Source organism: Danio rerio, chromosome 9 (genome assembly GCF_049306965.1).
Source record: "Danio rerio strain Tuebingen ecotype United States chromosome 9, GRCz12tu, whole genome shotgun sequence".
Classification (NCBI taxonomy): Eukaryota; Metazoa; Chordata; class Actinopteri; order Cypriniformes; family Danionidae; genus Danio; species Danio rerio.
The window spans coordinates 32,254,292-32,277,413 of NC_133184.1; the positions used below are offsets into that span (position 1 = coordinate 32,254,292).

Here is a 23,122-nt window from a genome sequence, read left to right on the forward strand (position 1 = left end):
ATGAATGATCATTCTGTGTACAGTTGTAGGGATGAAGAAAGTACATAATGTGAGGCTTTATAGCTTTTAGATTTTAGCTTTTATCTAGTGCTAAGCAAAGAATAATCATAATTGATCTCATCCATTTTGACATAATGTGTTTTTTTATACATTTGTTATGTATATGTGATTCACACACATACACAGAACAACTTTTTTGTCACATATATGTTTAAATATGTAAATTTTTTATTATATACATTTATATGTTATATCTAAATATAAACAAAGACTATACACAAAAAAGTTGATATAAACATTTTTGCAATTATATGTATTCATGCATAAATTCAAAATAAATATGCACAGCACACACACACACACACACACACACACACACACACACACACACACACACACACACACTTTTTATTTTTTTATTTTGGATGAGATTAATCACATTTAATCTTTGCACAACACTATGTTTAACTTAATAGCTTTTTAATCATTTAAATTTTAATAGGATATTACTTTCTATATTATAAGTACAGCACAGAAGGAAAATGTTGAATGCTCAATTACAGTGTAAGATTGTTTCGACAATTTTCACAAATATAATTTGAATAAATATATAGACACTTACAATCAATATGTTTTTATCAATTAAATCATTCAATCAATCAAAATCAATTTATTAATTACATTTTTTGAATTTTTATTTGATGTCGAAACCAATTTTGGATGTCTCATTTTGACTCCCAAAGCACAACTTATTTTAAGAAACATCATATAAACCATAATGCTGGGTGTTTTCCCCTTTTGTTTAATTGCAAATTTAGAAGAAGTCAAAGGAAATTATTTAAATATGTTCCATGTGTTTTAATCTTTCCTGATGGTACCACCAGACCAACATCGAACTATTATTTTGAAAGAAAATGTCAATGAATTACTCCACTTCCGGTCGGTTACTTTTCCTTTCTGCTGAAGTGAATAAACAGTTGGATGAAAATTATTGTTCTATGCTGTAAAACATCCGAAATACTCTCTTCAATATCTCTTGAATACATGTTTGTCTATTTATTAATTTAGTTGTCTTATTGTAAATATTCCGGTAGAAGAAGATGTTAGATCTGGAGCTGTCAACTGGTAAGGAGAATTTATTTCTGCTTTCTTCCTTTTTTACGGCATGTGATTTAACGTTACTGCAGTCAACTCCTTCAGCTCTTTATACTATACAGACCGTTTATAGCAGATTTGCATTGTTAAACAGGGAATTAGGCGATTAATGATATTTCTACGGAATTCTTTAACGTTAGTTATGAAAAGGAAATTACTTTCATATTCATGTTACAAAGTTCATTATTTTACAAAGGATTATACATTCATAGTTTGTAAACAAATAAAAAGGGGTTTCGAGAATAAAAAAATACAATAAATATGCAACTTTACATTCCCCTCCCCATACTATGATTTATACCACTATGTTGATTATTTAATTATTGTTTTATTTATTATTTAATTGTTGCTAATGTAATTGTTTTTTTTTTTTTTTTTGCAAAATGTAACAATTAACAAGGAAAGCATTTATTGTATTTATTTATTAAATTTGATTTTTGTCGCTTTCATTTAAACCACTAGATTTTACTTCTTTGTCAGCAGTACGTTTTTAAAACATTTATATAATGAGGCTATATGAATAAGTATGTTTTATTTTTGCATAAATATCTGCTTTGACAAAATATAAAACTTCAATTGAGCAATTCCATGCAAAAGTAAAAAAAATAGCGAAACCCTTTCTAGGTTTTTTTATGTAGACTTGTATTTTACTGTAAAAATACTCAAACTTGCAAAAATTAAAAAAAAAACTAACAAACATCCCTAACAAAGTTTTTTTCCTCAAAATGCAAAAAATGTTAAATAAAATCAATAATTTTTGTTCTATAGAGAGCAACCATTATCCTTTTGATTAGCATTGCTTCTTTTGGGTTGTGCAGTTTAATTCACAGAATTTCTATAAAGTATGTCTTATACTGTAAACTAGCAGACTTTTTTGCTCGCATTCATGAAGCTATTTTATTTTTCTCATTTAAAATCTAAAAATTGTTTACAGATTGATATTTTTCTGATCCCATAACTCTGTGGTTGGTTGCTTTGGAAAATATAAACAAATGTTTCAATATAATATTAACATTCAGTTGAAGTCAGAATTATTAGCCTCCCTTCAAAATTTTTTTTAAAATTCTAATTTATATAATGTAACATATACAACTAATCATTTTTTATTTTTTTTCCAAATGATGTTTAACAGAGCAAGGAAATTTTGACAGTATGTCTGATAATATTTTTTTCTTCTGGAGCAAGTCTTATTTGTTTTATTTTGGCTAGAATAAAAGCAGTTTTTAATTAATTATCTAAAAGCCATTTTAGGGTCAATTTTTAGCTCCTTTAAGCTATACATTTTTCTCGATAGTCTACAGAACAAACCATTATTATACAATAACTTGCCTAATTACCCTAACCTGCCTAGTTAACCTAATTAACCTAGTTAAACATTTAAATGTCTCTTTAAGCTGTTTAGAAGTGTCTTGAAAAATATCTAGTAAAATATTATTTACGGTCATCATGGCAAAGATAAAATAAATTAGTTATTAGAAGTGAGATATTAAAACTATTATGTTTAGAAATGTGTTAAAAAAACTCTGTCATACAAAAATCAGGGAAAAAATAAATAGGGGGGCTGATAACTCTGACTTCAACTGGATACTTTCTCAATGAGTTTATGTTTAGAGATTTTACTTCAAATGTCACATTCATGACTCTGGAATTCAAGGTATACTGCGGTTTGGAAAAGTCAAGGTCCTAGAACTGCCAAAATTTTCTGCTGTAACATTCCTTTGGTATATGTAAGATTTAAAAAAAAAAATTTTTTAGGACAACGGTATCTCTAGAAGAAAATATAAGAAATCTGTGTTTTTGAAACTAATGAAGACAGCAGAAGTCAATGATTCATTTGAATTATTTTGCCTGACGTTTACTGCTTCGAAATATTTTAAAAGTTTCTTAAAATAAAATGTTTTTAAAATGATTTGTGTTCAAAGGGGGGAAAGTTTTAGTTTCTTACCCATGTATTTAAAAGGAAGATATTGTAGCAGTAATCACAATACTGTGATACGGTGAAACCATGATATTTTTATCCAATTAAGGTTATCATATAATCATATGATATCATATAATCTTATATCGCCCCATGCTTACATCGTAATGCTAGATGCGTCTTTACTTTCCACACAAAAAAAAATGTCACTAGTACAAAAACATTTATGACTGGCATTACTAAGTGTAGTAATTTAAACAATTGTTATCTTTTGCATATTTTATTGCAGGTGCAGATAATGTGGTTGAACAAATTGAAAAACTCCCTGCGGATATGATTGCAGAAACTGTAAGTTTGTGCGTTGGTGGATATGATTAATGAAAATAAAATGTCTGTACTTAATCCTCTGTATAAAAAAATGAATGCACGAACTCGGTCCTGGTGGTCCAGTGTCCTGCAAAGTTTAGTTCCGACCCAATCAGACACACCTGAGCTCAACTTTTAAGCTGTGGTCACACTAGAGTTTGAGCGTGTGAAATTCTGTTGCACGGCGCTGCGAAAGGGGGCTGGGTTAAACAATATGATTAGACATTAATAAAAGCGAGCGATTGCTTCATATTTTAAATTTCTGTCCTGAGAGGTCATGTTTTGATCCTCGATTGGTCTCACGCAGTCAAGTGATGCGATTTCGCAGGTCAGAGTTCAACAAGCTTGAACTTTGCAACGCAGTGAACTGCGAAACTTGATGCATGAACTTGCATTTCCGGTCTGACACATTTGCGTGTGTATGAATGAAAGTCTATGGGAAGAAAAGTGCAGTGTGACACAGCTTTACTAGGCTTGTGCAGGTGTGTTGAGGCAAGCTGGAGCTAAAATCTGCAGGACACCGGCCCTCCAGGAACAAGTTTAGACATTCCTGATATAAAACATATGCCGGAATAGTTGGCAGTTCATTCTGCTGTGGCAACCCCTGATTTATAAAGGGACTAAGCCGAAGGAAAATGAATGTTTATACCTAAAAAATGAAATATAGATATTTGTATGTAGTTTAATTAATGTATGTTCAGTTTTAACATGTTGTATTAAAATGTTAATTCGATTATGACTCTTTTCTAATTCCTCTGCTAATCTTTTAATTTCCCAGCTTCAGACGATCCTGGTTCATCTTCAGGATCAAAACAGAGCAGTAGATTTGATTGAAACTTGTGATGTAAGTGCACAAAATCACATTCCTGGAAATGTTTTATAAACTAAAAAATATATCTATCTGTTTTTATGTCTAATAGTGCTTATTATAAACTAAAAAATATATGTATCTGTTTTTATGTCTAATATTTTAACGCTTCTATTTCCCAAATACCAGAAATATCAAAGAGCTGGGATAAACCTTGATCAGAAAGCTGTTCAAGATATTATAAGACTGATGTCACACTATTTTAGGTACAGTATTTTATTTCTGATGGTTAAAAAAAATCTAGAATTAGTAACATTTTTATTTTGTTATGTGATGTAATTCCTGCCTGTTGATAAATGTATGATACATGTTTATTAATGCAGGTTAGCTGCTAAGAGCAATCTCAGTGCGGACGTTCTGGTCAGTAATTTGTCAAAATGCAGCAGTAAATGGTCCAAAGCGACCCTGCAACTGGTGCAGCAGCTTTGGACGGAACACGGTGCTCTTTTACAGGCACATGAGGATCTCTTGGCAATGGCTAGTATTGGGCAGGTGTGTCACATGATTCTTGATTTTTTTTTGCTTGCTTTTTCTTCAGTTTTTCAGTTCTCAGGTTGTTGATATCAAAAATTCTTCACTGTCAGCTTGTAGATATCCAGTGGAAACTTGGCATGGCTGTAAGCTCAGATACCTGTCGATCCCTCAACTCCCCAATCATTTCTGTTCTCATGAAAATCGCAGACACGTCAGGCGAAGTGTCATATAAATCATTCGAGATGACAGTTCCACAGTTTCAGGTATGGAAGCTTGCGGTTTCCTTATTTTAATCCAGCTGAACTTCTGAAATTGACTATTTCTTTTCTGTTGTCTTTGTCCCTCAGAACTTCTACAGGCAGTTCAAGGAAATGGCCTCCGTTTTAGAGACTGTTTAATATTATTTTGATTTGTGTGTGTGTGTGTGTGTGTGTGTGTGTGTGTGTGTGTGTGTGTGTGTGTGTGTGTGTATGTATGTGTGTGTAAACCCTGCTGTCTTGGACAAATAACAACATTTAAAAGGTATTTAAATTTTAACATATAAACATATATTCACGGTTAACATATCAAGGTAAAATGCTCTTGAAAGTTACTATTAAAAATGGTATGGTAATGCAAAAGCTTACTTTTTCTGTTTTTCTGTTTTCTTGTTTATTATTATAAAATCACGTATATTTTATTAATACTGATTTTTATCAATGTCTTTAGGAATTATTTGTTATATTTTTAATTGGATATATAATTATTATATATTTTTAATGTAGCTGAGTTATTAAAACTATTTAAAGGATAGACAATTTAACCTGCATACAGTGAATGCACTGTCATTATTAAATTCTGAAAATAAACATTGATGAATGTTTGACATTGATGTTTAACATTGATGTCTATCCATTAAAGACAACAGAGGACGCTGTTGAGTAGGTTATACAGATTCATTTTTCTACAGATTCTTGTGCAGCAAACTTGATTTGTGTAATAATTTTACAGTATAATTAAATACATGTGATATTTCATATTTTTAACAAATATTGCTTAAACTAACCTTTACTTGTTTTATATAACTTTGAAACTTACAAGTTTACAAGTATACTTCTTAAACACACCCAAACCTCTTCCTTTGTTTACTAGAAATGTGAAGATTGTTTGGTCCACGGATACAGTGCTCAGCATGCACGTGTACACCCCTCACAAATCTCTCATTTCAATTCATATTTTCTATAGGATGCTTTACAATATTATATTTGTGCCTATACATTAGTTTAGTCTGTAGCTAATCTAAATCTGGAGCTAATCTAACAAAATAACTTACAATAATGGTTTAAAAATGTGTAGCCCAAATTTATATTTTAGGGAAAAATATAAAAAATTTTATATACAATTTTGTTGAAATGTTTTTTTTTTTTTTGCAATATTTTGCATGAATTTAAATGTATTATCTTTTTATTTCTAAAGATGTTCTGCGACTAAACTATTGTTTTAATAAATATAGGTTTAATCTGTTTTGATCAAATGCACCCATATATATTACCCATATTCACTGAGAAATGGATAAAAATATTCATTTTCAAAATGGGGTGTACTCATTTATGCTGAGCACTGCATGCCTGGTTGCTCTGACCCCACTTGAAGTTTTCCTTGTCTTTAACAGCTATCTAAAACTATTTTGAGTTTACTGGCAATTGTTGGATTGGTTATTAAATAAAATCAATATCAAAGCTGACTGTAGCAGAACTTTACGACAAGGGCTATGTAAATCAAGGCAAAATAAAAAAAAAACTTACATTTTAGCACACATGACAATTTTTTTTCTTTTCAAAAATATACACTATTAATGTATTATTATGCCATTATTATTATGGTATTATTATTAGTGCATTGTATATTTTTCTATGTCTTACAGATTTTTAAAACTCATATCAAACTTGAAGTTTGGCTCATGTTACATTTTTTTAATACAAAATTTAATACTGAATTAAAATAAAAACAAATAAAGAGTTATTTGTGAGACTAAAACCAGTGTATATTTTACTCCCATATAGCGCTTGATTGGTTATTTAGAATTTCCAATGAATTAAGTTAAGGAAAAATTAAAAAAAAAAAAAAAAAATTGTCTCTTGTAGTAGTTAGAAACATTTTTAAAACCATAGAAAAGTTAGTTTTTGTAAAAAAAAAAAAAAAAAAAAACATTATTAGTATGCAAATGTATATGCATATAAAAACCTTAAAGGGTTACTTCACCCAAAATGAAACTTCACTCACCCTCTAGTGGTTTTAAACCTTTGTGAGATACTTTCTTCTAGCTTTCTTCAGAATATTTCTTCATTTAGGTTTAACAGAAAAAAAGAAATTAAAAGGTTTGAAACAAGTGAAGGAGTAAAAGGCAGATAAAATGGCAGAACTTGAATTTTTGGGGTAAACCATCCATTTAACCTTCTGCATTTGTCAAATACATTTTAAATAACTCAAGTTACAGCATATATAGTGCTCAGCATATATAAGTGCACCCTTCACAAATCTATCTTTTAAATTCATATTTTCTATATGATGCTTTACATTATTATATTTGTGAATATACATTAGATTAGTCAATTCTGAAGCCGAATCTGGAGCTTATCTAACAAAAACACTTGTGATAAAGGTACAAAAACTACTACACCCAGATTTATATGTTAGAAAAATATTAAATACAAATGTTCTTAAAAAGAGAAAATCATGAGAAGCAAAAAAAAAAAAAAAACAAATTTAGTTGAAATTTTGTAGGTTGTATTTTTTGCAATATTTAGCTTGAATTTAATTGTATTTTCTTTCAGTTTCTAAATATGTTTGGTGACTAAAAAATTATTTTAATAATTAGGCTATATCTGTTTAATAAATCTGTTTTGCTTAAATGCAACAAAATACATTGCCTACATTCACTGAGAAATGGCTCAAGATATTCATTCAATATTCTGAGCACTGTATGTGCCTATATGTTATGCACCCTATTGACAACTGACATTCAAAATGATAAAATATTTAAAAAAGTCACTTTATCCCGATCATCCATTAAGTTGCCTTGATGAAAGCTCAATCAGGCCAGTGCCCTGTGTTTCCTGAAGACACAGGGGAGCCCAAGATCCAAACACACACACGCACATATACACGCGCGCTCACGCTCACGCTCGTGCTCAAGTAAAACGCCTCTCGTATGGCTGCTGCGGCCACTCCTCCTGGAACAACAGCCCTCTCTGTGTTCTCCTCCGCCGTTAAATGACACAATAACGACTAAAAAGTGATGTGCAGCGACTTTAAAGCACTCCGGCTTATCTGCAACTTCCCGCATGAGGTGTCTGTCCGCGGCGTCGTCCTCAATCCGCGGCGTCGGGACTCGAGAAATCTGCTGGAATACAAAACGCGCTTCCTTCAAGCAGTTGTGTATTCATACTCTCGACAGAAACCTTTAACTTAATACACGGATTACGAGGGCTCTTAAACAATCTGAACGGATGTGTTTTAGCTTTAAACAGCGATCTGACCTTGGAATAAAACCTCGTTGCATCTTAAAAGCCTTTATTATTGTACTTAAGCTCTTCAGGACACACGATCCTTACGCACTTTTGACTAAAGCGTGAGTAGCATTAACGCACCAGGACAGTTTGCAGCTGCTTTCACATAGAACCGACCAGTTCATGTATTTGTTTGAGCTATTAGGGGTGTAAAGGCACCGAGTTGTTGCACAAAGCAACTAAAGTCTTTGTCCCGGAGTCCTTGGAGAGATGGAGGGACAGGACGGCAAAGGGAATAATGACTGTAATCGGAAAGAAGACAAGAGGTTTGCGCTGTGGTACATGGGCTGGTCGGCTCTGGACAGGCGGACCACGCTACCCATGCTGCCGTGGCTTGTGGCGGAGATCCGGAGGAAAAGTGAGAAGAACGAGTCCGGTCCCACACAGGCCAGGGAAGTTCAGCTGCATCTCTCGCCCCCTCTGATCCGCTGCGTGCCCGCGAGCAGCAGCAACCCGTCCGTCTTCATATTCGAGCACAAAGCACAGTTTATATCCAGGTTTATTCATAACAGCCATGACTTGTCTTATTTTGCCTACCTTATCAGAAGTCAGCCTGAGAACCCAGAGTCTGAGATGGCATGCCATGTGTTTAAAGCATGTGATCCCAACCAGGTATGTATGGCCACCGATAGCGGGTTTTCATGTTGTCTGTGAATTGTGTTGATCAAGGACACTGGCTATAACTTACAGTTGAAGACCAAAATTATTAGTCCTTCTGGGAAAATGCAACTTTTTTTCATATGTATAGATAATATATTTTTCTCTATACGTGTATAAACACGTTAGTTTTAATAACTAAACTCAATAACTATTCTCCGTGCCATGCTGAAAGTAAATAATGTTATTAGCCATTTTGCTAAATAGTAGCCTACTCAGCTTAAAGTGCAATTTAAAGAAATAATTAGGATAATTGGGTTGATTAGGCCTAATTGGGTTAGGCAAGTCATTGGACAACAGTGGTTTGTTTTGTAGCCAATCGAAAAAGCGTTTCTTAAGGGGACAAAATTAAATTATTTTAGCTTTTATTTCAGCCGAATGAAAGGAAATAAGACTCTCCCGGGAAGAAAAACATTGTAAATACTGTGAAAATTGTCCCTGCTCTGTTAAACATTACTTAAAAAAATGAATTTAGGCACCAGACCAGAGATGCCCAAACTAGAGCCTGTGGGCTAAAATTGGCCCATGGTAACCTTTGATTTGGCCCGCCATCCTATCTGAGAATGATAAGGAAGGTTGGGCAAAATACCTTTTAAAAAGATCATCATTTCAGGTTGAACATAACCTTTTGTTTGTTTAATTGTTGAGTTAGAAAAACACAGTCTGAAATTGAATGTTTCAGTTAAATATTGTGAATGAATCAGATTATTATTTTGTACATGCAAAAAAATTTACATTCTACAAATACAAATGTCATTCTTTTGTAAATATTAAATTGAAATATAAATTACATATTTAAAATATTAATTTAGGAAATCATCATGGTTTTCCCAGAGATGGGTTGAGGTTGAAAAGGCATCTGCTGCGTAAAAAACGTGCTGGATAATTTGGTATTTCATTCCACTGTGGCGACCCTGGATTAATAAAGGGACTAAGCCAAAAAGAAAATGAATGAAATCATCATGGGGACTTTATTGTAATCCAGTTGGATTATTTAACTTCGGCCCACTACCCTTAATCAAGTTTGGTTTTTGGCCCTTCTTAAGAAAAAGTTTGGCCACCCTTGCACTAGACTTTATCGATCTGTTGGTTATGTGTATAAGTGTTATTAATAGACAGTTATCATGTTTGTAATAATTTTTGCTGCTTAAATTGTAATATGTTCCTGAAATCCTTTCTAAACCAGCTCTGTTATGATTTTACCTGGTTCTTTTTGTTTCAGCATCTGCTCTATCTGCTTATTGATTGTTTTATTGTTCCATCTGTCTGGCATTCTGTCAGTAACTTATTCTTAAATGTTAGGTCTCGTCTAATGATACATGATTTGATCCGTTAATATTTTTTTGCACCAGTTTTTGTTTTAAATATCTGTTTTAGTCTACTTACTGATTGTTTGATTACTTGACCATTTTTCTTTACACATTTATAAACACAATAGTTTTATTGACTCCAATAGCTATTCTCTGCCATGATGACAGCACAGAATGTTATTAGCCATTTGGCTAAATACTAGTTGCCTACTCGGCTTAAAGTGCAATTAAAAGACTAAATTAGAATAATTGACTTAATTAGGCATGTCATTGGACAACAGTGGTTTGTTCTGTAGCCAATCGAAATAAAACGAAATGTTTCTTAAGGGGACAAATAAAATTATTTCAAATTTTATTCCAGCCAAACTAAATAAAAAAGGATTTTCTCAGGAAGAGAAAAAACATTAAAGGAAATACTGTGAAAAATGTTCCTGCTCTGGTAAACATCACTTGAAAACATTAAAATGTTGGCACTAGACTTTATCAAGCTGGATATGTGGATTGATGTCATTATTTGACTACTTAAATTGTAATATGTTCCTAAAACCCTTTCCAAACCAGCTCTATAATGATTTCATCTTGATGTTTTTGTTCCAGCATCTGCTATATGTGTTTATTGATTGTTTTATTGTTCCATCTGTCTGTCAGTCTATCATTCTGTCAGTAACATATTCTTAAATGCTAGGTCTCGTCTAATGATACATGATTTGTTCAGATCATAATTATTTGTAGATATTTGAAAACTTGCCATTTTTTGTTTTGTTTTAAACATCTGTTTTAGTCTATTGATTGTTCAACCAACTATCAGTCTGTCTGTCTGTCTGTCTATCATTTTATACATTAGGGCTGGGTGATATAGCAAAAATGCAATCTTGATTAATTATTTTCCAAATTGAACAATAATGATATATTTTGATATCAGTTGTTGCTGCTGTATTTAAAAGTGTATTCCAACAATGACTGAAGCCACAAAATTAGAGGGTCCATTTAATTGCATAAACTATTTCAGGTGGGCGATTAATATTTGGCGGCCGGAAATGCGTGCATTTTAGAAATGGGTGCATTTCTAATATCAACACACTTTCAGATTCCCATGGTTGCACATTTCTACTGTGTGATTGGCTCTTAGATCAATATAGAGTAAGAAACTCCAGAGCTTATCATTGTTATTGACTAAAATTTTATTGCAATTTGATATATCATTTATCCGCCTAGCCCTATTATACATATTGGTTGTATAATTCTAAATGTCAGGTCTATTGATTAAAGACTAAATTTGATTAACAGTTATTAGATATGTACAGTCTATTAATAAATGGCATTGCTTGACCATTTTCCATTAACACTTTTTTTTGTCTTACAAGTAGTCCTATATTCCTGTTTATGGTTAAATTAAATCATTTTATTACTAATTTACTTTACCAGTATTACTGTTTTTATTACTTATTAAAGACAGGCACCACTTAGTTCATTTACAACAAGTAATATTCATATAAAACACACGATAGAGTATGATAGATATTTAAACAGCTTCTCTTTCTTTGCACTCTAACCCATTTTTTAAAATCAGGCGCTGAACTTTTTACAGTGTCAATGATTGCACTATGGTGTTTAGTCTGCGGTATGATTGGCGAGTCTTTGTCATTTGGATAAATGCCAGTATGTAGGGCACCGTTGCACCAGAGGAATTAAAGTTACAGGGCATCATGCAAAGATGGGTCAGCTCTCTCCTGGCACACTGAGAGAAAGGATTAATCAGATCAGCGAGACAATACACACGTAGAATATTGAAATCCCTCCACCCGCTTCTCTGCTTGCTGCCATGATGCCTTGAAATAAACAAGTAAAGTACTGTGATGCATCAGACTTCTCTGTTCCACTGCATTGATTAGGGATAACTTGTAATGTAACACTAATGTCAGTCTGCTGCAGAGCTATATTTCAGACGCCAGTTCAATACTATTCGTTGCTTTGGGTGGAACATGGATTTGAATATAATTGAAGCCAATATTATTAACCCTTCTGTGAAATTGAAATTCACATATTTCCCAAGTGATGTTTAATGGGGTGAATATTTTTGTCAACATTTTTTAAGCACATAGTTATAATAACATTTATAGTTTTAATAATAATAATAATAAATGTGATATGTTTAAGGTTATCAAAATTAATGTACAATGTACTTTCAGACATATAAACAGAGAAGTTTAAAAAAATGTCCAATGGGTTATAGTCCAAATGTACTGCAAAATTAAATCATAAACAATAGTAGCAAAAAGGTTAAATTTATAATTACCAAATAAATAAAAACAAGATTTTTAGAGGGCAAAATAATAATAAAGAAATTATAGTAATCCTTAAAAATAAATCAATATCTAGATGGAGGTAAGGAAACAATAAGATAATAAAGGAAACATACCATCCATAAGTAATGTACTAGTATCAGAAGTTAGTAATGTTACTAAAAAGTCACAAAGTCTCAGGCAAGGAAAAGCACATGAAAAAAATTATATATATATATATATATATATATATATATATATATATATATATATATATATATATATATATATATATATATATATATATATATATATATATATATATATATATATTTTTTTTTTTTTTTTTTTTTTTGTGTATGTATGTATGTAAATGTCATTTAACAAATAATTTTCTAATAACTTACTTATTTAGTCTTTGCCATGATCACAGTAAATATTTTTAAAATGATTTTGCTATTCATGAATTCATGGGTAGGACAGTATTTCCAGCAGAAAAGATATCCAAAGATGCCATTTTAAATTGTAAAGAAATTGTGAAGCCTGACATGATTATTGTTCTAAAATATTTTAAATGGTTTTCAAAATAAATTATATCAGACATGCTTTATCTGCTATTTTATCATGATCACTGCTTCACTCCCATTCATGAATTCTCTCCTGGTGCATCATGGGATAGCGTAGCATTCATCAGATGCACACTTTAGAATCTCACTGGAAGTAGTAGGTCTTCCGGGTATCTTGCATACTGTTTTTCGATTTTTATGAATTCGGACATATTACTCCTCTCACATAGTGTTTTTAGCGTACTATGGGACTAAGCGGGAAAATGTTATTGTTTTTTACCTAGACATTTAAAAATGATATATTTTAGAGCAGTATTCACAATTCCGTGGGAGCGTGATTTTTATTTATTTATTTTTTATCCAAGGTATCATACCATCAGAATCATTTACTGGCCCATGCCTTGGCTTAAGTACAATGATAAAATGTAATCATTGGATTTGCTAAAATTTTTTAAGCTAACTGTTTGCAGACTGAATTTAAACAAACAAATGAAGTTGAACATTACTAAATTTAATTATGGTCATGGGACAACAGGGGTTTGTTCTGTAGTCATTAAAAAACTTTAATTCTAATAAAATTGACCTTTAAATTATTTAAAAAACAAACAAACAAAAAACATATTTTCCAGCCAATTTAATAGAAATAAGACTTTCTCCAGACAAAACAATATATAGAAAATACTGTGAAAAAATGTCCTTGTTCTATTAAACATCACTTAGAAAATACTTAAAGACTGATCATTTCTATCCATTTGCCTTAATTTATGTGTATATTTAATTATTTTTATATGCATTGTTTACAGGTACAGTTGAAGTCAGAATTATTAGCCCCCCTTTGAATTTTTTTCTTTTTTAAATATTTTCCAAATGATGTCTAACAGAGCAAGGAAATTTTCACAGTATGTCTGATAATATTTTTGTGCTGGAGAAAGTATTATTTGTTTTATTTTGCTTAGACTAAAAGCAGTTTTATTTTTTTTTTAACATTTTAAGGTCAAAATTATTAGCCGCTTTAAAACAATTTTTTTTCGATAGTCTACATCAAACCATCGTTAATAGCTTGCCTAATTACCCAAACCTGCACCTCATTAATCTAGTTAAGCTTTTAAATGTCACTTTAAGCTGTATAGAAGTGTCTTGAAAAGAAGAAAAAGTAAATCAGTTTTTAGAAATGTGTTATTAATACTATTATGTTTAGAAATGATTTGAAAAAATCTTCACTCCGTTAAACAGAAATTGGGGAAAAATAAACAAGCTGTCTAATAATTCAGGGGGGCTGATAATTCTGACTTCAAGTGTGTGTGTATATATATATATATATATATATATATATATATATATATATATATATATATATATATATATATATATATATACTATATAACAGTAACTTTCTTTGCATTTGGCACATTGTTAATGCTGTGTGTAACTTTGTCGATCATTCTCAAAGGCAAAAGTATTTCTCTAAAGTGAAAGTTTCTTTTCGTGCTGTAGACCGTCCTGTGAGTGCATGTTGTGCTTCAGAGGCAACATATATCACTGTCATGTGTTATGCAAGAAAAACTGGCTGGATAGCAACACGTGCTAGATGGTCCATGAGGAATGTGTCTTTGCTCACGTCTTAAGATGGCTGCTGGCTGATTTTGAAGTGCTACTGTGTATGATAGTCTGTCCAGAAACCTGCTCAGTTGGCATTTCGCCATAAATATCTCCTAGTCTTAATGCAGCACAATCACTCCTTTGCAAATGCCAGTGGAGGGACATAGTTGAACATTTAGTGCCATAGGGGAACCCACTGTTCTTGGATTTATATTTAGCATGGAATAGGCCACCCAGTGTAAAGGCAACAAAGTAAGGTTATGTTTCCTTTCATAATGATAAACAATGCATACTCTGATATGTGGCCTCGTTTTGCTGATAGAACTGAAAGGAAAGCATTATCTGTGTTTAGGCAGTGGAGTGTTTATGCTGAGGGCAAGATAAAATGTGTTTGGGGGTCCTTCTGATGCATTCAGTTCTGTGTTTATGCCCTTCAAGATGAGGCTGTTTGTTTTGAGGCCTGGAGCTGCCATCTAAGTGTGTCCAGCAGTGTGAAACGTATAACCCACTTAGACCTCCAAATCAGAGTTTTAGGATATGCTACAGTGTCCCAATTTATCCAGCTGCCCTGGATACCTTGTAGTTGGTCTTCCTGGTACCCATAATTAGAATGACTCATGCCTTGCCACTCTACATCCAGTGCTGAACGGTCACAAGAAGTCTACTGTTCTAGTGTGCAGTATGTTTAGGTATTTATTGTTAGATGTGCATTTTAAGTTAGAGGAGAAAATAACAAATAAACAAAATAACAAATATTTAAAATAATTAGTAAATATATGATGCTTAATGTAAAATATTTTACAGTTTGCAAAATAACACATGCTGTTTAAAAACTGTAAATGGATTATTATTTAATTTGTTTTGTCACATAGTTAAATTAGTTTTACCATTAAAAAAATAAATAGCTGCTTTTATATATATATATATATATATATATATATATTTAATAAAGAGAAATATAGGGCCCATAGCATTAGAAACTTAAAAAAAACTGTGTTTTAAGTCTTTAACTTTCATGTGTAATAAAGCTTGCTTCCTGCAAGAATGAATAAAAAATTATATTGTAATATTTTATAACTAGGTCTGTTTTCAAATAGTCATTTTGAACTCTCTCATGAATAAATTTTGACGTTGATTAAAACATGAACCATCTTTCTATGCTCTTTTCTCTGTTTTTGATGTTATTTTCTGTAGCTTTGCTGATACTTTTCTGAGAAACCTGTAAGTATATTTCCATTGTATGTCTTGTTTTTTTTTTTTTGTTTTACCTGCATTCCAAAGCATTTCTATTGACCCTTTAAAGGTGAGTGTAAGGTTGCGTCAGCAAGAATTTTTTTTTTACTCTTTTATCAATTGCAAAAGAATGATATGCTGTTAAAAATGACAGCAACGAATTTGAACTGATTCTCATTGCCAAATATTAGCAAATTGTGTACAGTGCTCCGCATAATTGAGTACACCCCATTTTAAAAATGAATATAGGCAATGTATTGTGCTGCATTTAAACAAAACAGATTTATTAAACAGATACATTTATTTAAATAATTGACATATTTACAAATTTAAAGATAAAACAACCAAATTCTAGCAAAATATTGCACACAAATAAATTACAACCTACAAAAATTCAACTAAATTTGCAAATTTTTTGCTTCTCTTGATTCTTCCTCTTTAAAAAAAAATTATTTAATATTTTTCTATTACACATTTAGATGTGCTAGTTTTTGGACCGTTATCGTAAGTTATTTAGTTAGATTAGCTCCAGATTCGGCTTCAGTACTGACTAATTTAATGAATTTAAAAGATAGATTTGTGAGGGGTGTACTCATAGATGCTGAGCTCTGTGCATTGTCAATGCAATGAAGCCCATGACACTTTTCTTTGTTTTTTTCCTTCCTTTCATCCATTTTTAATGAAAAGTAAGTTTTTGACAGCACTTTTGTGAGAGGGAATTGTAAAATCATCAGCTTAAACTATTAATCATTCCACAACTTTGGTGCTAAAATAAAGGAGGTTTAAGTTTCAATTAGCTATTAGCTGCACTAAAGAAATGAATGAATGTTATTGCATTAGGTTGCAACACATAAACCCAAGTGGCATTTGTTTGCAAACATCAAACTGCTTTACAGTATTTTGTTTTATATTATGAAATAATAGATTCTGTTTAAATGACAAATGGACTGCTTACTACAGGCATTTTTGAAAACCTGAACACAAGGAGAGGTTAACACTGGTTAGTTAAATGCCAAATATTGGCAAGTAAACTTCCTTTGAATAACAAAGATGGACATTTTGTTGTATTATGCAATGTGGAGTTTTTCATTTGGACAAACTAAATGCAGACAGCACGCAAATGAAAGAATAGGTGGAAAACAGCAATGGAAAGTATAGTAAACAGTGTTTGTTTTACAGATTTTGTAATTCACATCCTTTTTTTTTGATCTCATGTTTGTTTCAGTGCAAATAATTTATCAGACTAAAGAGGCTCTAGCGTCATCTTGCAATTGAATAATTCAGGCCATTTAAGGGTTTAAAAGGCACTGTTGCCAAATGTCTGGTGAGTTCAATGGAGTTTGCTGCCAATTTGTCTGAGGGATTTGTTGCTCTTTTTTTCTTGCACACTTTTAAGCTTGTTTTCACTCTAAACAGCACTAGTATTAATGATCTTTTCTCTGTCCAATTTTAAAAAGAAGTCTGCCTTTTGCAGATTATTCAGGCTGGTTAAACTAGGGAGTCAGAGACTTTTTTGGGAAATCTGTTTCTAGGAAATAAGTCATTTGTCAGTTAAAAACAAGCAGCCACACCCTTTGTGCTGCTTACATAGGCAGCAGATCATTGCTTGAACGATTGTTTGCTTTTCCTCCTGATCTCAAGGAGCCTTTTCTCTTAACCGCACTGTGATTTTCCACAAGTTAGCCTTGGGGTTTCGATGAAATGTTTGCACTGAACCAAGCCATATTTACTAAGAGTTGTGCAGTGGACCACAAATGTCTTAGTTGTCTTTATTTTTACACTGACTCCCTTGTGAAGATCCTTCTGTACTTGCATGAACCAGTGGTGAAGTAAAAAAAAAGTGAGTGTTGCTTGTCCATGTAGAACTTGCTGCTAAAATTCCAGGCTGTTCTGGGTGGTTGCCAGGGCATTGCTATGACATTCTGCATGGATTTTAATGTGGTTTATAGGGTTTTGTGGATGGTTACTTTTACAGCCTCAAGTCGTTTTAGGATACTCTGGTTCTATATATAACTCTGCTCCCTCCTTAAATGGTTTTGGTGCTTCAAAAAGTAGTAGAACACCTCTGCTCAACAAGCCATGTATTATATTGAGTTTTATGTCATTCTTAAAGGCACAGTATGTAGTTTTTGACGCTATAGATAGATAGTGTGTAATTACAACAAATAAATGTATTGTTGATGATGCCATGACTGAGTGTGGAATCATGGGAGTTGTCATCTATATTGCATCCTATGAGATGCCTGCAAAAATGGTGTTCATTGATTTATTTAGATTTATTATAATGATACTACGAAGCAGAGTAAGGATGAAAGCTATCAAAATTAACTGACACTGATAAAGTAATCAATGATGAGGGACTGGTGTAACATGAGACAAAAGCAGTTGAACTTTTATTATGCCACAGTTCTACCCGTTATGATCATGTGGGAGAGAAGCAGCGCTGTTTTATCATTCTATACATTTTTAGCATGTGCAGGCTAATAAAGCACATGGCATATTAAAGCGTCTATGATGTTTGCTTGTTTTCTATAAGAGCAAACTGCAAATGTCACTAGTTAAAATGGCCTTTTTCTCTAGATTTGAATATTTAATGAATAAATCCTACATATTGTGCCTTTAAATGTTATATAGTGGGTAATATAGTTGATAGTCCATAAAGAAAGTGATTTATATTATGGGGTAGTTTTATGCCAGTGACTTGGGAAAGAAATGATTCAAGTGTCCTTTGCAAATGTTTGCTTGTAATGTGAAAGTTTTCATGGGTTTCAGCCCACTTGTCAGACATGCCTGTTTATCTTTGAGAGAGATAGAGCAGTTTGTGCAGTGTGTGGTTATGTTTGGCTTACTCTCTATTACTGCCATGTACAAGCAATGCTTGTGACCTTGGTATAGCACGTTGTATTTTTATACAGCAATCACTATGTGGACATTACAAGGCTTTTGTTTCTGGAAGATTTGTTCTGATTGACTGGATTCTTGTTAATGCTTTTGCATTGCTCTCTTATGTGTTGAAAAATAAATGTTCCAGTATGGGATTTTCTCAGTGATTCTCTTTTTTGTTTTGGTTTCATTAACCCTACAGTGAACTGTTCTTAAATCAGTTGAGTTGGCAATCCTAATTAGGACTACATTTGAAGGATTTGTAAAGTGGTTTTAAACAGTTCCACACGAGCAGACAAAAGTTTTATTGTTAATGCTAAATTTGGTGTGAACTTGAAGTGGTGGTTGTGAATACGCTTGGACTCGTCCATAATGAAATGGGCAATAGTTACACCAGAATACACATATTTATGATTCTGAAGCTGTAAATACATTATGATGTTACACGGATCTCTGCAATCTGTAAATAACATATTAATAGGCAGTTTTTTTACTGTTGGAATTAGACATTTTGGTTAGCAGGACCCGCTGAGATTCATCTTTGGAGTTTTAAGCATTATATATTTACCGTTTAATATGTTAGATTAATGCAGCACTCTCACTAAAACACATTTGAATTCTACGTTTGAATGCAGACATTATTGGATCTTTTACACAAGTCCCACAAACAAAGTCTTTTAATGCTCGCTGTGTTCTGCCTCTACTGCTGTCAATGCCCTCCATGATAAGAATAAACTATCTAAAATGCTTTTGAATTTTTGCTACTGAAATAAATGTGATTTGGTGATTTAAATGATGTTTGCTCTTCCATTTAAAGGATTTCCTGCATATACTCTTCAGATGATCAATCTAAAGATCAGGTGTTCTAATCTAAAGTGCCAAAATGCTATTTTCAGACGTAAAGGGGTTAGTGCTTCTAAAAATCACAATTCTGTCTTCAGTCTTTGATTTGAATTGGACTGCTTGACTGATTTTTATTTATTTATTTTCTTTATGCCTTTAGGACCTTTTTAAGCTTGAGGTTTCATAAAAGTATCTTCATTTATGCTTCAAAGATCAGCAACATCTTCCCTGTTTAAAACATCATGGGGCAGGTTTTTCTTTGGATGAACTTATATGAATAAATATAGTAAGCTTAAGCTGATTGACTATTAGATATAGGTATTGTTTGCATCACTGATACATGGTTACATTTTCATATTTTAGTATAATCTTATTAAAATATAAAAAAAAATGTTTTGAAGAACTGAAAGGTTGTTTAATAAACCAGAATTTTTTTTAATTGTAGCAGTATGTGTTTTTTTTGTATTATTTATTTTTTTCGCTCAGAAAAAAGTGAAATCATAGATACATAGACACTGAATCTGTGATCTTCTGATCTATCACTGAAAATCTTTTCATAGAAAATTCATAGAATTTTTATCCTGGTGCAATAGTAAGTGCCACAGTTGGGTGTGTACAGTTTTGATTTATAGAAATGTCAACTTTGTTTGAATCATGGCTAAACCAATCAGTATTCTACTCTGCTTGCTTTTTTTAATGTTTCTCCTATAGTTGCCGTTTATGTAGAGTCAGCTCAGAGCTGAATCTTCTAGCAGGCTGATGTTCATTCATCATGTTGTTCAGGCCAGCTGAGCGTGCTCTTCCAGTCTAGTCTGAGCTGGCCTGTAGGCTGTTTAAAGTCTGTGGAGCTTCGTTATGTTTAACCTTCTTCTTGCGGGCACCAGGCCCAATTCTGTCACCAGATTCCTTTTTATCTTCTCCAAACAAGACTTGTCTTGCTGATATAAATCAGTTTATTTAATGTTGCCATAACCTTGTGTGCACTTGTGCTAGAGAGACCTTGCAGAACATTCTGAGCTAAGCAAACCACAATGCAGAAGAGATCATGGTTGTAAATATATATTTATTTTTGTAGAAATATTAGAGTTTGCTGGTTGAGCTGTTTATTTCTACCCAAAAGCAAAGTTAAGAGATTTAATATTAAAAGTTATAATGACTATTCCTTAGCAATGTTGGTTTGTCGGTCGTAGCTGTGCCTAAATGTAATAAAGCTGTTAAATGGAATCAATGTCATGTTTTCATTTGTAAAATCAAATGTTTTATTTGCTGTTATAAGTAAAATTAAGCTGACGGGGAATCTCTCTGGCTTGTGACTGTGCATGTGTTTGTTTTATGAAATTATAAAACTGCTGTTTCAGTTCTGAACCTAAGTCATTGTGAATGATATTTTCCTAATTGCCTCGTGCCTTTCAGTGTGGATGACCCATATCAAAATGGCTAATTGGAATCTTAAGGTTTCCAGAAATGGTGTGTTAAACAAAATGAAGAATTAAAAAAAGAAAGAAAAAGAATTATTAGTCCCCTTTTGAATTTTTTTTCTTTTTTTAAATATTTCCCAAATAATGTTTTACGGAGCAAGGAAATTTTCACAGTATGTCTGATAATATTAATGTAATGTCTGATATGGCTAGAATTTAAGCTATAATTTTTTCGGTAGTCTACAGAACAAACCATTGTTATACAATAACTTGACTAATTACCCTAACCTGCCAAGTTAACCTAATTAACCTACTTTATATATTAATACCTTTTTATTTCTTTAGTAGAGCATTAAATAAGATTTGTAGCTGATGATGGGTGGTTAAAAAAAATAAATACAAATTTAAGAAAACAGCAATGAATCTGCAGTTTCAGAGATATTAAAGGTAAAATAAAACTAATACCTGTGACTCGTGATCATACATTGAGGTGTAACAAGAGAAACAGTTGTCATTTGCAGGAAACTGAACATTATTTAGACTGTTACATTTATTACACACTGTTACATTTATTATACATTTATGCATGTTTTGGGGTGAATTGTATCTTTAGAAATTAAATATTTGCTTATAAAAAATATTAGACAATATTTTTGCACAATGAACCGGGTTGGCATAGGAGCCGGGAATTGAACTTGGGTCACTGTGAGCACACTGGTGCTATATGTCGGTGCACTTAACGTCTAGGCTACTGGCGCCAACATAATGAACAATCTTTTTTTTTAAATTTTCAGCTGGTTAAAACATTGCAAATTCCCTAGATGTTGTGTAGATGTATGGTGTTGCTGATTTTAAAATGTTAAACCATCATTAATGGCAAAAAATTGTCCTTGCATTTGTAGTTTCAAAAGATCTCTAATATTCAGGCATATAATAGCAGAGATCTGCTTTCCTAGCTCCAGGCTTGATTCAAAGTGATCGATAGTAGTATCAGATACCAAAGTGGAGGCCCCTCTAATAGATTTATTTCCATTTGGTTTCTTTAATGTACACTCAGGTTCCTCAGCCGTTTCCTTTTCAAATAGTCAGTCTGCTTTGGCTTTTGTATTACTGACTCTTAAATTGCTCCTCAGGGGCTGAGCCTAGTTTAGTTATGCAACCTGCACGTCTCCCTGCAAAAGTTTAACATAACAACCGAGCCTTTTAATGGAGGTTTTGTCCTTGTTTGCCTTTTGGAATGTTGATTTAGAAGTTTTACGGTTGATCTGATGCCTTACCCTGTTTCCCCAGGTGCCTGAGGTTATTAGCAGCATCAGACAGGTGTCCAAAGCAGCTCTTAAGGAGGAAAGCAAGCCCAAGCAAGAAAGCGATGAGTCTTTCTACAACTCCCAAAAGTTTGAAGTGCTTTACTGTGGAAAGGTGACCGTCAACCACAAGAAAGCCCCGTCCACTTTGATCGATGACTGCATTGACAAATTTCGCCAACATGAGATTGAACGTAAACGCTTGCGGCTACTCAATGGGCAGCGGAACTCCACTGAAGCCCCTGTGGAGTTTATTATGGGCGAGGATCCGTTAAGTTCATCCCTCTGTGAAGTGGATGAACCAGAATCTGAGCCCAGCTTGACTGAGGAAGAGCTGTCTGAGGTGGGCAATGGGAAACTGGACCTGGCGAACTCCTCCAGTACGGGCAGCCTGCGAGGGGCCTTTCCTGAGTGTATCTTGGAGGACTCTGGGTTTGGGGAGCAGCAGGAGATTCGGACGCGGTGTAACAGCCTGGCAGGTGGCCTGCAGAAAAGACCCAGAGAGGCTGGCAAAGGGACGACTAGGAGGAGACATGCTAGCGCACCAAATAACGTGCAGCCATCTGATGCCGACAAGAACCGCACAATGCTTTTTCAGGTAATGTGGCAAGATACACCAGCCCGAACGAACAAGGACATGTATTTTGTTTTATGCATTGTCAGAAAAGCAAACTAAATTTGTTCTACAATGTACAAAT

The 23,122-nt window shown here is 32.9% G+C and overlaps 2 protein-coding genes across 9 annotated transcripts in view; both read left to right on the forward strand.

Annotated features, from left to right (window-relative positions):
• Nucleotides 1-932: 932 nt before the first annotated feature.
• Nucleotides 933-5,404, forward strand: commd6 (COMM domain containing 6). The gene is made up of 7 exons (XM_001332052.7): nt 933-1,125; nt 3,363-3,421; nt 4,218-4,283; nt 4,437-4,513; nt 4,631-4,799; nt 4,892-5,044; nt 5,129-5,404. The coding sequence occupies exons 1-7, from the start codon at nt 1,101-1,103 to the stop codon at nt 5,177-5,179; spliced, it is 600 nt and encodes a 199-aa protein (XP_001332088.1). The 5' UTR covers nt 933-1,100; the 3' UTR covers nt 5,180-5,404.
• A 2,543-nt stretch (nt 5,405-7,947) lies between these two features.
• Nucleotides 7,948-23,122, forward strand: part of tbc1d4 (TBC1 domain family, member 4) — a 58,248-nt gene continuing 43,073 nt past the window's right edge. For all 8 annotated transcript variants that reach the window (XR_012385470.1, XR_012385472.1, XR_012385471.1 and 5 more), the window contains exons 1-2: nt 7,948-8,941; nt 22,411-23,022. Coding sequence is in view for 4 of the 8 variants with exons in the window: in XM_002663395.6 (XP_002663441.2) it covers nt 8,540-8,941; nt 22,411-23,022 (1,014 nt within the window). In the remaining 4 variants the exon portion in view is untranslated. The remainder of the gene's footprint in view (nt 8,942-22,410; nt 23,023-23,122) is intronic.